Source organism: Neopelma chrysocephalum, unplaced genomic scaffold, assembly GCF_003984885.1.
Source record: "Neopelma chrysocephalum unplaced genomic scaffold, ASM398488v2 Primary Assembly neopelma1_86, whole genome shotgun sequence".
Taxonomy (NCBI): domain Eukaryota; kingdom Metazoa; phylum Chordata; class Aves; order Passeriformes; family Pipridae; genus Neopelma; species Neopelma chrysocephalum.
In genome coordinates, this window is record NW_020897748.1 from 990,650 (window position 1) to 1,008,992 (window position 18,343).

Sequence of the window (18,343 nt, forward strand, 5' to 3'; positions counted from 1 at the left end):
CGCCGGTACCTGGCTGCGGCTTGGCGGGGCCCGGCTCCCCGCGGCTCCGGCCGTCCTGGCAGCGGCCGTGGCGGAGGCCGCCGGGCACGGCGCCCCAGAGGCGGCTGGCAGTGCCGCGGAGCAGTCGGCCGCCCTTGCCGGTGAGGGCGGTCAGCGAGTCCATGGCGGCGCTACGGCCCCGGGGGCGCCATGGCCGGGCGGGCACCGCGCGGCCCGCGCGCAACTTCGGCAAACTTCGGGCGGCCACGCCCCCTTTTAAAGGGGCCGCGGCACCGCCCGGCGGGGCCGGGCAGGGGGCCGCGGGGCTCCCCAGCGCTCCGTCACCGTGACACTCGGGACATCGCTTCCCTCTGGCCTCAGGCCGCCTGTGCGTCTCTATGGACTTATCCACGGTTCGCGGAGTTGTTTATGTTTCCTGGAAGCTCACTGCTTTACAACCGTGTGCTGCAAAGCTCTCTATGAACTTCCAGCTTTCCTGTCTCAGCGTTCCCAAGCATGAAAATCAAGAATCAAGCCGATCTTCTTACTTTTAAATCTTGAGTCGGTCGTGGATTTGAAGATGTTTTTCCACTGGACTGTAAAACAGGATTAGCTGTGACACTGTGTGGTTTTGCTGCTCTTCTTTTGACCCTTCCCTCTCAGTGTCCCTGCTATCCTGGATGCCACCGTCCTTGCTGTGCCAGCCAGCCATGTCCCCGTGCCCTCCTTTGAGTGTTTGCCAACACTGATACCCGACTCAACCTTTGAGCTGACTAGGTTACTTTAGTCTTCCGGCAGAACTTACAAGGTACACAATTTTTCTTTCTTTTTGAGAAAGACGTTTGATTTGTGGTGTTCATTTGTACCCTCGAATTCTTTGTCCCCACAATCCTTGGAACGTTTTAACATTTGAAGAAATAAAACCAGCTGGAACATGATAAATATTTTATCATGGCTAGGCTTCGCGAACGAAGATTTGGGAGGGGCTCTACCCACGTTTGTTGCAAAAAATATTTTAACAGAAAAAGAAATACCTAAGGCATTGAATCTGATGATGAAGATCTGCCTTACGATGTGCGTTCTGCACGTATTGAGGCTGAAAGAACAGCCATATAATGGTATTTATACTTGTGACATAGACCTTGAGAAGGCAGAACTGTAAGCTAATGTGCTTATATACTAATGTGAGTATGGTGCCATTATATGCTGCATCTAGCTGCAAATGAAGGCATTGTTTAATAAAAAATGCTTTTGTTGAGCCAAATCTATTGTGTACATGCATAACAGAGGAACAAAGTGCTGAGCTATTTCAACTCCTATTCACTTGTAGCAGCTGCTCAATTAAATCAGAGTTTAACGTCAGCATTTTGGAGTGCTGAATTCTGAGGGTTACTTGATATAAACAGTACACTCAAATCAACCTTTCTACTACTTAAATCAGTTCCTACTCAGGAGATAATTATGTTCAAGACTTTTTTACAAATAAAATCTTTTCCCTGTAACAGAACAAGAAATTTTCAGCAGAATTAGCTCTCTTCCCTGCTCCCAAGACCTGTCAGTAGAAATGGATGTGTAATCTGTCTGTTCCATGACTAAGGATTAAATCAGGAACTGAAGAATCACTGCATGGTCTAAGCACCACTAAATGTTTAGCATGTAAACTATTCTGCCTACGAGATCTGTCTTGCCCTAAACACTCTAATTAGTTTTCATTTCATTACAGTGTTTCTGCCATGAAGAAGTTATGGTTAGTCTTTTGCCCTGTTGATTCTATTTTAGGCAAAATCTACTACATCTTTGCACAAGGAATGAGTTTACACTGTGGTGATCAGCATTTTTGAAACTTCAAGGTGGATTGGCCACCAGTACTGCAGCCACATACACACCTCTGTTATTGTATTGATTGCATGTATTTTCTCTGTGGTTTGAAGTAGTTCTGTTTGGTTTTTTTCTCTTCCAAGGTCATATTTATAAAATCATAAAATTGTTCAGGTTAAAAAACACCCTTAAGATGTTAACCCATCACTGCCAAGTCCACCACTAAAACATGTCCCTAAGTGCCACATCTACACATCTTTTAAATCCTCTACCAAGATGGTGACTGCACCACTTCACTGGGTAGCCTGTTCCAAGGCTTGACAACACTTTTGATGAAGAAATTTTTCAAAATATCAAAACTAAACCTCCCCTGCTGCAACTTGAGGCAGCATTTATTCATTATACTGCAGTGACAGAGGCTACAGATTCAGATTCAGACAGCATTATGATGAAGTATTCAAGATAAATGTTTTGATAACTATGAATTTTGTTATATTTTAGCTGCTTTCATCTGTTTTTCTCACAAATAGTCTAACTGAAGTATAAAAATATCACCTTTTACTGCAATGTGATTTTCACAGTATTGAAAATCATTGTCTGTACTCAAAAGCATTCATTTAACAATGTTTTACTTAGCAAGAACAAATTCTTCAGTGGAATTGTTTTAACTATAAAAACCAGATTTAGGTATCAGTGCTCAGAAAAGGTAATATTACTCTTTAAGATATGTGACACTCATTGTCTATTGATAAATTTCAAGGCACTGATGTAATACAATTATTAACATTACATAGTTATTACATTTTGAAGAATATAGTCAGAGCTATACTACTTGCCATCCAGAGGGACCTTGAGAAGTGGGCCCATGCAAACCTCATAAAATTCAACAGAGCCAATTGTGAGGTCCTGTACCTAGGTCAGGGTAATCCCAAGCACAAAAACAGGCTGAGCAGAGACAGCACTGGGGAGAACGACTTGGGAGCTGGTTGGTTGATGAGAAGTTCAACATGACCTGACAGTGCAAGGTTGCAGCCCAGAAAGTCAACTGTATGCTGGGCTGCATCAAGAGAAGTGTGACCAGCAGGTCAAGAGAGGTGATCCTGCCCCTCTACTCTGCTCTCCCACCAGGAGTACTGCATCCAGGAGAAAAAAAGATAAAAACACAGCAAGTGGTGGGGATATCATTTTTTCGGTGGCAAATTTGTTGCTTGGGAAAATAAGTACAAATTGCAACAGCAAATCCAGCAAAACACCAGCAGATGATGTTCAACTTCCTTAGGGCTTGGGCAGTTCACATGCTTGGTGTACAGGATATGGGCCTCTTGCAATTCATCTTGCCAAATTTTTAGTGCTACCAAGCTGCAGGCAAAAGTATACCAGGTAACACAAAATCCCTATTCTATTTTGTGAAAAATGAGGTTTGTACATGCTTTCTGGGGTGACAGTCTTGGTGTCAGTCATTTGGCAATTAGTCAGCATTCCTTTGTATATAAGCAACCTATATGCAAGTATGTAATTTTGACAATTTGAACCAAATGCCCCATTTAAGCTTCCTTAGTAATTCTGGAGGCACTGACTCTCATGTCATTTTATGAGGATGCTGTATGCCTTTGTTAAGTATTCTAAATTACCATGTCTGGTCAAGACCCTACCATTTACGTGGTTGCAAAACCCATAATGATTGGCAAAACCAGGAATTTGAATTAGAACATCATAAAAGCCTAACCTCTTTCTTAATTTTTAATGAAGCCTATTTTTAGTAATGTAAAATAATTCAGGAATTGTTTTTTGTTCCTTCCTCATGTAAAAGGTAAACTCTTAAGACAGAGAAAAACAGACTGCAGTCTGCTTCCAATGCTGTTTCAGTAAAAATTAAATGCAATGCAGAATGCACCCGCAGTCCTTGAAGGAGGGATCAAAACTCAGGCATGCAGAACTCCCACATTCTCAGGCCTATTTCCTTAGGAAACAACTTGAAGGATGAAGTGTGGAAGTACACAGTTCTAGAAGTAAAAATGTTTGCACAAATCTATTTTTGTGACTAAGAAGGTTCAAATTATTCCAAAGGGAAATCTGGTGGCACTATAAATTTGGGAGAAGTTGAAAAGAGGTAACTAGTAGGTGACACTAAGTAAATGGGTGTGTCTAAAACAGGTTGTTCATAGAGAACTGTGGGCTAGGTGTGGCTGTTCATACAGGTTTCACAAGACCACGTCCTCTTTTCAGATTAAACACTTGACAAGAATGAAACTCCCATCTGCATACTAGCCTCAGAAATGGTAAATGTAGAATTTCAGACTTTAGCAGGTAGGGATATAATTCTGATTTTACTAATCAGCTCCCTGTAAGATTACAATGAAATGGGGGCCAGTCTCCACTTGACCATTGATGCTGTTCGCTGTTCAGCAGAAAATGTCACAATAAAGGGACAAGACAGAATAAACATGGGCAAGAAGGGACTTTGGCAGTCTACGATTCTGGACTCAGATACTTCAAGTATAGGTTAGGTTCTGTATATGATTGTTCTTGAAATAACACTGAAAAAGACAAGAAGCTGTAACAGCATCTCTTCTTGGAGAGTTGCTTTCTCAGTAGAAAATGGAATCAAACTCCTGCTTTATTAGTATTTCAAATCTGACTCAAGAAATCTTTCATTTCTTTAGAAGCTGTATAAAATAGAGGTACCTGACCTAGACGTTAGTTTTCTCCAGGCTGAGGAGAACATTTGGACCTTGGGCATCTCAGTTAACCCCTACAATATATCTAAGCACCAAAACACACAGTCCTAAGCACTGCTTATTAGGTTTCATTTCATAATATTTAAGTACTATAACATTCACTGTGTGATTTTCTCTTATCAAATCTAAAAAGTTTCAAGTCATTCCTGTCAGATACCACTGCAACATCTGACCTGTTTGTGCTTTATCTCCTCAGATATAGGTTGGAGTTACATAAATGTTATGGTTTTCTCAGGTTTGTATCTTGTCAGGTTGGTATCTAATCTAATCCAAGTGAGACTATTTATACTTAGGACAGCCCAACAAGTCCTTTTCATCTTTGAGGAGAAAGCAATTTTTGCTTTTCCAGCCAGATTTCAGAAATCTTCATACCATAATTTAAATTAGATAGTAAAGATAGAAACACCATACAAATAAAACGTACAGTCAAATCTAGGACATTACTGAAACACATACACAAAAAATGTTAATTGATTCACAAACGTTCTGTACTGGCATACACAGCATAGTTATAAGAATGCATACTAAGCATATGAAACCCAATAGAAGTGAGTATAAAGTGAGTGTATTTTACTCCCCTTAACCTCATCCTGCAAAATAACTTTATCAGATTTCAAAAACATGCCACAATTTTTTGACACTTTTGGAAGCACCAAATTTCAGCTGCATATGGTCTGAATTTTCAGAGATTCAGGTAAATAACGAGCTTTGTTGCCTGCAGTTATCCATCTTCCCTGAGAAGTTATAGAATTGTAGTCACTATCCAACTTTTATTTACTTTTTTTTTTTTTTCAAAAAGCAGTGAAAGAGTTAGCATTACAAAAATATATATTCTAAAACTAAATCTCTGTTTTTCTTATTTTCGCAAAGTATACTTATGTTTAGATGTGGAAATGATCCATACAATAATATGCCAGCATTTGTTAGACTATCAGTGATATCCACATGAAATTTTTCAAATATGGCCTTCAGAACAAATGCATATCATATGGGGACTTTTCCATGTTTACAGCAGAACTTTAGTTTCAGCTGCAATTACACAGCTCTATATATGGACTACCTTATCAAATAAACATGAAATGACCTCCAGGTCTTCATTTCATACTTATCTGGTCAATAGTGGCTTATTATAAACAAAATATTCTGTTCTTTCAGGGAGTTTAATGAAATTGAATTTGGACCCCAGGGGTTATGAAGTTCATGCAGATACAGACACCCAGGCAGTTTAAGGATGCTCACCAGGTATAGCACTTGCTGAACAGAGTCAGTTTTCAGTAGGCACTGAAAAGTAGGTCTTCATGACATCAACTCACTGACATTTTTTTTCTTTCATCATGTGTTGTGAAACTGATTGTGGAAAACACTGACAATATAAGTGATGACTCCATAGTATTTACTAGCTAATCCTATCCTCCACAGAGGCATAAATTATGCAAATGATAAATAACTACTTATGAAAGGTGTTCAGAAAATTGATTATTCATCAAATATTTGAATCATAGGCAAACAGTATTGACTTAATCTTTTTTTTTTCTTTTTGCATTATAACTGTAACTATTCTTTCCTCAGCACTCACTAAATGCTTAATCAAGTTGTTAATGCACTGTATTGCTGTAAGGAAGTTGCTGATACTTGCTCAGAAACAATAGAGCCAGATTCCAATTCACAATAGACCTTTTTAACACTGCCAGATTGGTTCATAATAAAATAGAATATCCTTCTGGTAGGATACAGTTGTTACAGTTTAATCCAGTTGTACATAACTTGTGAAGACTAAGCAATCATACCATGACTCAGATTTCAAATGAAAGCATTGATTCAGATCATTAACATGAACAATGTTTTTTTGATCATTATTTTGCCACCTCATGACCAGCTATATTCCTCATGTTTATAGGAAAAGCCACATACTTTATAAATCCATAGTCCTGTCTTGGGAGTTATAATGTTAATAATCTTCAAATTAAAATATATACATTAATATCATTATTGTTAATCATGCTAATAATCCTCAAGGTGACTCTATATAATGAACTGGTTCTGTCAGTTTGGAGAAATAATCGATTGCTTGTCACATGCTCTCATTATGTTTGGTTGGCACCAGATCAGTTTGCAATTCAGAAAACATCATGGCTTTTAGTTATAGGTTATAAGTTTTCATTGCAACCTTTAGACATGAAGATATCTAAGATACAGGTTCCTTTTAATTCATCTGAACAATATTATTCTACTCAGACACCTAGAAAATACAGATTTAAGGACAGCTGATGAGCAGACATAATGACAGCTCTAAGTAGGAATGCCATCTGAATTACGTGACATTTTTTACATGAATGGGTTCTAAATATCATCAGAATTTATCATGAGCCAGAATAAGGCTAATGTCAACAGCTGATCCTTTTGGTTGCAATTTTCTTATTACAATAAGCATTACTGATTTTCTATTTTACTTACTTGCTACTGCTTAGGCAGTGCATTCTGGGATTAAGGATTAGTTTAAAAAAGACCCAATTCTGTTCCAATCTTTGCTACCTGTTTTTTGTGGTTATTTCCCTTCAGTAAAGTAAGTTTGTGAAAGCATTTTATACATACCTTTTCCTGAGCCATCTATAACTGTGCAGGACATTCCTGAAATTTTCTTTTGAATGAAAACCCAGAAGGAGTATGTTGATCTTATTAGGAGGAAGTTCTGCTTTTTCTTTCTTGTTAAATCTTGCTTCTTAAGGAACATCTGGTGTCTCTCCCCTCCCCCACCAGCACCACATCACAAGCATATGCCTGATTCATTTGCTCCCATAATATCATGTAGAAAACTTGTGGATGGTTACTCACTCTGTCCTTTTGGGGATAATTACTACAATTTATCCTCAAAAATCAAATTGCTTCAAGCTAGCTAAATCATTTGAAGGCTGTCCATTACTGTATTATCTCTGAATTAAGAAACTGTATCCTATACACAGTAGTTTCCCCCCTAAGATTTAATAGCTTAACTCCCGCCTCTCTCCACATTTTACTATCTTGTCTTTGATTACTGTCACAGTTTTCCCCTGAAATGATTTGCAGTATGTTGTCTCTCTTGTGTTCAGCTGCATTTAACCACAATGCCGTACGCACCATTGAGAATCTATACAGGGCTTTGCAGATCCTATTTGCCTCTTATTGATTTCCTTCTTTTTGTTTAGATGAGCTCTTCCATAGGCTTCATTTGAAATGACTAAAGGCATGTCTCACTGTCTTCCTTGTATTTCATCTGAGGATGAAATATTGTGTACATATATTGTGTACAAAATTCCAAAGAAATACAATATTTTTCAGAGGTAATGAATGGTTATCTGTCAAGGTTTTTTACTCCAGTGCCTCAGAATCAAGACTTGGAATTGGTAGGGATTTGACTGACAGTGGTTAAGGGTGAAGCCTTAGTAACACGCTTCTCATCAAGGAAATAGACTGGTGGGTTTTTCAGAAGTTAAAAGCTTATTTCTTCCAACTATAGGTCCTAATGGTAATGAATTATGCTATTTCCAGGTTGGAAATATATTGAGTGTACTAGTTTAGCCATGAACCTTAGTAGGGTCAGCAAACCTCAGTGAATGGAAAGGTGATGCTGAGAAAAGAAGGGATAAAAACTATTGTCTAGCTTTGCTTTGTTTTCTTATTACATAGAAAGGAAAAATTCAGTTATTTGAATAATCATGGAACTTGCCTATTGAGTTCCTACTAATCTGATGTTGAAGTCCTGCCTTGGGTATGGCTCATAGCTCAACATTACTGAAGAAGACTCCAAGGCTGCTCCAGCAGATGTGCTCTGTGGTTGAGGATTGCTCTGAGGGATTGCAGGGGAAGTTCCTTAAGTAGCAAGACTTCAAAAATAGTGCCAAGAGAGGTGCCCTGACTTTCTGAGCAGGGAGTAGTAGAGCTCTGACTCAGAAGCAGCTGTGACTGAGCACAAGGAAGGCCAGGAATGCCTGTGACCATCCCCATCCACACTAAAGCCGCCCCCAGGGAGTGTAAGGCACATCACACAGAGTGGGGCACAGCAGCTGGCATGGTCACCCATCAGCTCCAGAGGTGAGCTCAGTCAGCGGTCACCACACTCTTGGAAGGAGCTCAGTGATGGTTACCCCTTGGCAGGGAGCTGTGTCCTCTCTACTCACCAGAAAGGATGTGGAGACGTAAATGGAGCTGCCATGAAAACACGCAGCTGTCCAGGTCTCAGGCTGCAGGGAGTGCCAGAGCCTGGCACTGGTATTGGATGGCAGTAGAGATGACAGCTGTGTGGGGTGTGACCGGGTGGATGATCTGCTCAGCCTGGTGGCAGAGCTAAAAGAGGAGGTGGAAAGGTTAAAAAGTATCAGGGACACTGAGGAGGAGATTGACTGGTGGAGACAGTCTATCCTATCCCTGGGACACACGTTCCATCCGGTCACACCACTAGAACGAAAGGATCTCCTCTTTCACTTTCCCTTCCCCCCAACACTAATGGGATGGGGAGGAGAATCATGAAAGAAAAGAAAATAGAACTCATGGGTTGAGATAAGAACAGTTTCATAATTGAAACAAAGTAACAGATAATGACAATGATAGTGCTACTACTACTAATTGTAATTAAAAGGAGAAGGAGGGAGGAATGTGAAATCCAAGAAAGACAAGTGGTGCACAATGCAATTGCTCACCATCTGCTTACTGATGCCCAGCCCGTTCCCAAACACTGATCAGCCACCTTCCAGGTAACTCCCCCAGTTTATATGAAGTTCACAATGTTCTATTATATGGAATATCCCTTTGGCCAGTGCAGGTCATCTGTCTCGGCTGTGCTCCCTCACAGCTTTTCTGCATCTCCTCACTGGCAGAGCATGAGACACTGAAAAGTCCTTGATTCAGGGTAAGCACTGCTCAGCAACAACCAAAACATCAGTGTGTTATCAAATTGTTGTTCTCCTACTGAATCCAAAACACAGCGCTGTACCAGCTACTAATAAGAAAATGAGTTCAGTCCCATTGAAACCAGGACAGGATCACTAAAACAATCCTGAAAAAAAACACCACAACATTTTAGACTTGTTTTAGATCCCCACTTAGATACTTTTTTTTTTTTTTTTTGCACAGAAAGCTTTGATGGACTCTGTGGTATTAAAGAACCTCTGGTGTTACTCAAGACTTCATGAAGAAATTAAATTGTAATAATAGAATTAGAAGACATCTGGATAAGTAAAATAGAAAATGTTTTTAAGTCTTGGTTTGCAAATCTATAGTTTTTATATAGGAGTCAATAAGCATATGGATAAGAATAATCAGTTGATAGCAGTGTACTTATATTTTCGTAAAGCTTTTTACAAAGCCCCTCATGAAGGAAATGAAGCTGTTGTAAGACAAGAGGGCTCGTCATTTAATATCCTCTAAAGTACAGTAAGCAAGAGCTCAGATTTCACAACAGAGGAAGAAAGATTCTCAGTGCAGCCCAACAGAGATGCATGCTTTCAAACTTACAGCATTATTAGGCTAAGGAGAGAGTAAAAAGGTAATGGAGTTTGCTGATGATACAAAACTATGTGGAAAAGTTGAATCTCCTGAAAAAAGTTAAAAATTGTTTCATAATACAAAACATACCCAAAATGACAGGTGACATTCACTGTTGATAAATGCAGAGTAAAGACAAGTTTTCCTCTGAATGTATAACTATGTTTATTCATATACATAGTGATGATGTCTAAATGAGCTATTACCATCCTGTAAAGAAATATATGAAAATGTCAGTCAATAGACATCAAAAAGGCAAAATCAATATGAATTATTTAAAAAATATAGTTATACTACTTTTCAAATTCTTCTAATGAATATAGATTGTACTGCTGGCCACATTGCCTCCAAAAAAAGATGCAATGTACTCAGAAAATGTGCTGAGAAGAGCAACAAAAGTGTCAAGCTGCTTCTCTCTAGGAAAGCAGAGAAAAGAATACAATGTAGGTAAGCAGAAAACCCATCATAGAAAAATTATTCACTGTTTCTTGTGATAAGAGAAGTAATAATGAAATTGCTAAGACGATTTAAAGAAAAGGAAACATTTTGTTACACAACATAACTGAATCACAGAAGTCATTACCACAAACGATGTTGTGTATGCCAAAACTATGAATGGTTCATGTGGCAATGGATTTGCCATATGCAGGATGGAAAAAGTCCTGTCAGAGATGGGCTGGTGAGGAAAACAGCTCTAACCTTATGGAAACAGAAGTTTTTACTGTAGTTTAAACATGTTTCAACATGTTTGTGTATTTTCTGCAGTGTCACTGTCTCCCTCTTCCAGACACCCCCTGTGAAGCTATTGTCTCCCACACAAGGTGTCCTGGGAAGGTGTCCTGAGGTGTTTCCCATTGGTCCTTTGTTAACCCCTTCCTATTGGCTGTTGACCCCTTACCTGATGGTTTTTTCTGTGTGACCCTGAACTTGTGATTGGCCCCCTTTGACCTTCCTAAAAGCCTTATAAACCCCAACCCCACAATAAACTTCCTCTTTCGTCCGTCCCTCCCTGGTGGTCTGTGTGTGCTCCTTGCGGGGTCACTGGGCCACGTGCAGGGGTGGGGGGAAGAGCATTCACCTCGCAGGTAATGGGGCAAGCAGCTTAAGGCCTGGAGGTCTCCCCCATTCTCCCCAATCCGCCGTAGGTTCAGAACGTAATTAGAAAGAAATCATAGAAAGTCCATCAAGACCCATTAAGCACAAGAATGCAAACACAAGCTCTGGTTTCGGGAAACCCCTATGCCACAGACTGCCTAAAGCTCAGAGGAAATACCAGCAAAGTGCCTTTCATTCTGTATTCCTTCCCTAATTACAAGCTTCTGCTGGCCACTGTGGGAAATAGGACACTAAGCTCAACATGAGTAAAACATTACCTTTACCTCATCCTGCCCAGCCATTCTGATGTAAGGATTTTCCATGACACCACCCTGTCCCCCTTGCTCTGGAACCAGGAGAATTCCTTGATAAGTGCCTTTCTTGGGTCATTTGCAATGTGAAGGAGGTGACCTCTACAGATGGAGGTAACTCAGAAGATCAGGCCTGGGGCTTCAGAGAGATACAAGACACCTCAATTGCTACAGATGTTGAAGCAGACAGGGAGACAAGCTATTACTTTGCCTTCATTTTTCTCTCCTTTTTAATCTCCTGAAGTGAATACAAGTTGGTCTGGCTTCACCACAGTTGTCTTATCAAGAACTGGAAATCTCATCAACTGCCAGTGTTGATAACTTCGTTTAAAGAGAAGACATAAACATAAAGCGTTTATGGAAAAGAATCCAAATAGACTGTCAGGACATTCTCAAATGGCGAAGCCTTAAGGGCTCTGAAGTTGTGCTCTACAAAGGAAAACAAATGTGGAAAAAAGAAAGCATTGGAGGACAACCACAAGATTTTGCCAAACATCCTGGATATATTACAGTGGCTGTAGGCTGCCTTGAGAAGCCAGCTGTGATCCTGAAAGGGCAGGGAGTGTATCCTACAGCAGCTTTAAGTTTTGCACACAAATATCGCTCTGTGCCAGCACAGCTGCACTGCCAAGCTTGCTGGCAGGCAGGGAGAGGAGCCTGACCATGCCCCGACTCTGCAGATGCTGCTTCACACCCTGTAATACAAATAGTTGGCACAGGAGTTTCACAGAACTGCTCCTCCGTGTGCAGACATAGGACAAGGGATTCTTTGGTTTTCAAAAATTAAAGTGAATCTTCAGAATTCAGGGCTTTTAGGAAGAGAGATTATATTCTAGGTTTTGTTGGGGTTTTGTTTTGTAATACAAATTAATATTTTACTGTCATGCAAAATTATTGTCAGGAATGAAAGATCTGTTACATTTAAGAGATTAGGGGGCCTACTGCTGATGGGACAGTCCGGGATAACATAGAGAGTGCTGGCTGTTTTTTTTTAGGGCATCTTTCTGATAGCTCAGTAGTGCAACTGGAGTGACAGCACAGAACCACCTCTTGCACATCCTACAGGAGACTTCAGGAATCAGATATTGAAAGATCAGAATTAGTAAAGTATTTTAATAAATACCATCATTATAATGACTTTGGTTTTCAACACTTTTAGGAAAAGTGAAGGGACACAGACAATTTGAATTTATTTGGCATTGAGATTGTACTCAGCTCTGTAAAATACACAGATATAAAACAAACTGGAGGCCCAAACAATTAATCATCTAAACAGATTCCTGGAAACTGAGGCCCTGGCTTCCTGATACTGAAGTACTTTCTGATTAAATGATTTTGCTTCAAAGATGAATACAGAAATTTAAGGTGTGAATTAGTAGTTGCCTAATGTCCACCCACATAAAAATATTTTACATTCTTCATATCCTCCATGCTTCCCCTGTCCTCTGGATTAAGCATATTCTACATTATTAATCTGTTTTGTATATGCTTCTTTACTTAACTGTTTCACTTTGTTTGCACTTTTTAAAAGGAATTGTATTTTCTCCATTTTTATGAAATTCAACTGTCAGAAGCCTTAATAAATATATCTATAATTTTATTTAATGTAAGTGCACCACTTGTTTTCATGATGCACATTTCCAAGTTACATGACATGAGAAAGTTTTAAATGAAGGTATTCTCTCTAAAAAATTCTTTAAGCCTCAGTACCATAAGATATCCAGGCCTTTTACTATGGAATTTGTATTCAGCATACTCTGCATAAGGATATCAAACTAAACACCATTTCTGACATTAAATATTTTATTTCAAGCAATAATTCTTTTAGAAGCAGATGTCTTTTGTTTTGTAACTCACAGAAAAACAGTATTCTTTCAAAGGAGATGCATAATAAGTTTCAAACTAAATAGTATTGGCCTTTCTGTAGTTTCTGTGAAGACTAATCTTTTGCCTTTACATTTTTAAGCTAGCAGATGGAAAACAAGATGCAGTCTCATTTTATATGGGTTTTCATGCATGCAGTGTTTCCTTATGTGATCAAAAATGTTGAGGTCAATTAGAACTTTTAGACAGCACATTTCACTATTTCTCAATAGACTTAACATGTAATATTACTTTTAATAGGCATGATGACATAAGGGAGCACGAGCTAGCTGTAGCATTCGCTTTCCAGGGTTATTCAGACTGGATGACACAAGGACTTGCTGGTACCATAAACATTCCCCACCCCTCCTCCATGGACTGCATGTAAGCCTGTAAAACAAGTTTTTAAGTGCTGCAGGGCCCTGATGTGTGGTTTGGCACATGCATAGAAAAGTTTTTCCTGAATGAAACAGCTAAGAGGAGTAAGCCTCTAGTGGTGATATAAACAAGGATTTCAGGAGGAATTAATGATCTGCGTTCAACATGATTAGGTGGTACCCACGACCAAATGGTCTGGATGTGGAAGATGTCTTTCCATTTTGTAAACTGGTCTGAATCAGGACAATGGTGTCTCAGTCAACAAACCAGCATCAGTAAGTGGTTAGTCTAGGTGATATTCTGTCCTGGTAAACATTGTGTATCACACGTTTGATATCCACAGAAGAGTTTTAACTGTTTAAATGCTTTTCCATTTGATTTTATAGCAAGATCCTTCTTCAAGTATCAGCATTATTATCCTGAAGAAAAAAAATTAGGAACAATTGTGTGCAGCTTGCATAATCACACAAGTCTTTTGAAAGAGGTAATTAGACCTCCGAGGGCATATTGCCACGGCATATTGCAGATAGGGAAATCTTGCTAAATTTTGTGGTCTGCCATGCCTCTTGCATTTTACAAAGTTGTTTGCATCATTTGAGAGTAAAAAACTCTTATAAATATTAAAAAGTAGAGCAGCTATGTTTGTTTTATAGCCAAGCAATAGTCCTTTCCTCCCCCAAAATCAATTTTTTGCTTTTCTTAACTAAAACTTTCATTTAGTCAGATGTTAGTACCACTGCATTCTCTGTCACTCCCCTTTAAATGAACTGCTCTTTTAACACTTTTCTAGACTTAGTGTCAAACAGAATCTTGAAGAAGTGGCAATGGAAGCATAACCATGCTGCCCAGTCAGCCCTGCTGTGAGTCAAAAGGCACTCCATAAAAATTATTACATTGCATCTACATATATAATGCAGCGTTGGATTTCTTTAACAGCAGGATCTTCAGATTGATCTGCAGTGTTTGTAAGATCTTTGCATTTTGTTTTCCAGAACTCATGATTCAAAAAGAAAATCCAAATATTAGTCTAAGGTTAAGTGCAAATAGATCCATAGGGATGATTTCCAAACCATTTTCAGATTACACTCTTCTTACTTTCTTTCATATTGAAAGATGTGCTGTCTTACCCAAACTTACCTGAGATACTGCTCTTCATATTTGCTCCCTGTTACAGGTAGTAATAATGTTGTTAGGAGGGAAGAATAGGAGTGAATTTCAGTGAACAGTTATCAGTAAGTGAAATAAATTCTCCTTTCATTAGTTAGCACTTGAATGATCCTGTGAGCCACTTCACTACTTCCAGCAAAGTAGTATGTGATTGATTCTGTTGTACTTCAGTAATTTACATTCCTCAGAAGTCTTTTTTTCTCTTTCTTGGTTTTACTTATATAAAACGCAGGAAAGATTTTAACTAACGCCATTGTACATCTCTAAATTAAGCTTTCAGATGTTCAGTGGGCTGGTTCTGTAATGAAAGTGTGGTGCACTCCATGAAAAGAGGAGACTGAGCTCCACAAGTGTAGACTGAGCTCTTGAAGTTCTAGTGAGAAAACTCTAATAACTGATCAAATCAAAACTGATTTCTCTAATAACTGATCAAAATAGCAAGCAAGGAGACAGCAGAAAACTATAAGTGGGAAAGTGTTTTCACATATGACAGTAAACAAATTGTGGATTGCCTACTTGGAAATCTTATTCTTTGCATAACCACTAAACAAAATATTATAAAGAAAGTTTACAAACAATCCCCTCAAAAAAATTACCTTTCAAAATATGGCTGTCAATTAAAACAGCCTTACTAGAAAAAAGTAATAAACTGCATGACTTACCCAGTTTTCTCAAGGAGACGTTACCTCTTGTGAACAAAAGTACAGCTTTTTTCAGAGTTACAGTGCAAAATGCTTAATTTTTCCCCCTCCCTTATTTTTGATATCTGTGTTAATGACAATAGTCTCTTTTCCCATACAACCGCTGTCTGAGATAATAACAGTTTTACACAGCTGATGATAGAGATACACTTAAAGTGCCTGAATCTTGCATTGAGGAGACACTTACCAAATTGTGTACTAGCTTAGTATCAAATAGCACCTTTAGAGGCTGTTTTTCTTAAATGCTTGGTCTCACTTGATTCTTTTTAATATGAAGGACTGTGTACTGGATCCTTCAGTGTGGATGCTGGGGGGAATAAGCTACTCACAAGAAATTAAGTCCTGCGGCCTTTTCTTTTACTGTTAAGAAGGTTTGACAAAGAGTGTGAATATTTAAGGCTGTATATTCCCTTACAACCCACAGCTAGTGTTCTGTAGGACAAGATTTACAAGTGAAGATTGCAGTTATTTACCACATCTGATATGATTTTCTGAAGAAAGGACACGAAGTATCATGGCATGATTTTCCAAAGAAAGGACACAGTATCATGATCCACATACCCTGAATGAATTCCTTATATGTACAGGAACAAATCTTGCATTGCTGACCTCCAAGAAGATACAATCTCTGATGCTGGCTTTACAAATCACATCCTGGAAACTTCCCCAAAGGGCAGTCTCATGAAGGTATATTGCTTCAGTACAGAAGTACTTGATGGTATAACAGCTTAAGTTCAAGGCACAGGGACATAATGAATGGGCATGGTCAAAAATGAAAAAGATGCTCTGGGCCAATTCCTTCTGGCTGCTTGGGTCACACTCTTACTCAGCTTTGTTTCTGGATCAAGAGAGGGTTGGTTGAAGAACACAGAGAGAGATTTTTGGAAAGCACATGACATTTTACAACAGAACTGTGGTGCTACTGCAAGTAGCGCTTTGCTTCCCCTTCTCCATGCCAAGATCTTATTTCCAGATGTTAATAAACTGGCTAGTACCCTGGGCAGAAGAGGGTTAATCAAGAGAAAATTGAAAGGGGAACTTTCTCTACTTCTTAATTGTTTTTAGAACTAACCCAGCATGCAGTAGAAGAAGTAAAGAAAGCATTTGACCAAGATTTCTTCATGCCAGACACACCTTTACTTGCTCCTCACAGAATACAAAATGTGTGTCTCCCTGAGGGCATTCTTCACAGTTTTGAGATGCAACGTTTTGACAGTGGAAAACTACAAGTCTAAATATGGTACATTTTGTCAAACTTAGTTTAAAAGAATGTTCCAATGGATGTCTGCTCAAAAATGCACCTTGCTATTGGTTCCTATGCAAAGCCCTGTATTATTGGGGGTTCTGCAAGCCAATAATACCAGTATGTAGTCATAGAAGTGACTGTTTTGGCAAGTATTCAGGTCACATAATGGACCTTTAGTTCCCATTCATATTTGCCATAGTCTGGAGTGCAGGAGGTCTTACTGTTTTGTTTCTTCCTTTTTATTTACTCACTGGTTCCTCTTCTCTGACACATAAGAAACTGTGTCCTTAAAAGGCAGAAAAAGTACAGTTAGCTGTACTTTTATTTCCAGAGCATTTCTTTCCATGATAGATTCTAACCCACAGCTCACAAATTTCCATTTATATGGAAGGGAGAAAACCTAGCAGTGAGTAGGCAAAAAGAAGGAGACTATAACAACTTTTTGAGGCATGGAAATTCAGTATCTGAAAATGCACACAGCATTGAAATCACAAATATGAGAGATAGAGTTTTAATGGAAAAAAAAAGTAGAACTAGTAAAAAGACCACTTTCTCTAGCAGTCTATGCTTCCATCATTAGAGTTCACTCATTATATCTAAAATTGCATGATACCACACATTTCATACATAATACTGTCAGAGGGTAGTGGAGGCATGGGCACAGTCACTGGAAGGGAAGGCAAGAAGCACATCCATGCAATTTTTATTGCTCTCCTTGAAGGATTTTCTTAGTGCAAGTGGAGGATTCACGGATGGCACTTCATTCGCTCACTCACTTCTGTTTTTGATGGAATCCCTAAACAGGAGAAGGTGACCTCCAGGAAACAGCTTGCAGAGAGTAACAAGCAGGTCAGGATCTCCTCACAAATAACATAACCTCTGTGGAAAGCCTAAGAAGTGCGATTCTTTTTACTGAAGCTTTAAGTCCAACCTTTCACTTCTCCTCTGTGACCACATGCATGTATTCTGCCTTCTCCGAGTACCTAAAAAATACTTAATTTTTCCCCTCTCTGTTTTCTGATTTACTTCTAAAGCTACGTATTCCTTGCAGTAGGTTTTTGCTTACATTGTATAAACAGGTTTTCAGGCACTGCTGTGATACAGTACATGCCTGCTGGAATGAGAATGAGAGAACGACAAGAAAACAAAAATTATGAAGACACAAGGAAAAATAGAGAAGAAATCTCAGCAGTGATGAGACAAAACGGTGCAATTTGCAGCACCTAAAGTTAGAAGATGAGATTTTAGATTTTCAAAATGCTTTGAGGCAGAAATTATGTCTTCTGCACACTCTTTGACGTCAGCACTTCTTTCTACTACCTTTCTTTGCAGCAGTGAAACTGTGTTGGAAGATACTGCTCCAATTTCTATGTAGGAAACATAATGTGGTGGGGGATACCCTTCTCCCACCTTCCACTAGCACTTGTAAATAGCAGGTGAAAACCCAGCAGGACACAGAAATGGAGCTTTTTCTTTCAGCTCTCCTCCCCCTTGCTCCCAACCCAAGAAATATTTAGAACCGCCCCGCCC

The 18,343-nt window shown here is 39.2% G+C and overlaps 1 protein-coding gene and 1 long non-coding RNA gene across 7 annotated transcripts in view; one reads left to right on the forward strand and one right to left on the reverse strand.

The window, feature by feature from the left end:
• OXR1 (oxidation resistance 1) overlaps positions 1–18,343 on the reverse strand; it is a 264,006-nt gene that overhangs the window by 75,003 nt on the left and 170,660 nt on the right. For 2 of the 6 annotated variants that reach the window (XM_027692514.1, XM_027692511.1), the window contains exon 1: positions 10–178. The exons of the other annotated variants lie outside the window; for them this stretch is intronic. In XM_027692514.1, coding sequence (XP_027548315.1) covers positions 10–163 — 154 coding nt within the window. In that variant the 5' untranslated portion in view covers positions 164–178. Of the gene's footprint in view, positions 1–9; positions 179–18,343 lie in introns of those variants that run through there. 6 annotated transcript variants of the gene reach the window in all.
• Positions 285–13,063, forward strand: LOC113971950. The gene is made up of 3 exons (XR_003535716.1): positions 285–787; positions 9,642–10,670; positions 11,198–13,063. It is a non-coding gene; the product is annotated as an uncharacterized LOC113971950 (long non-coding RNA).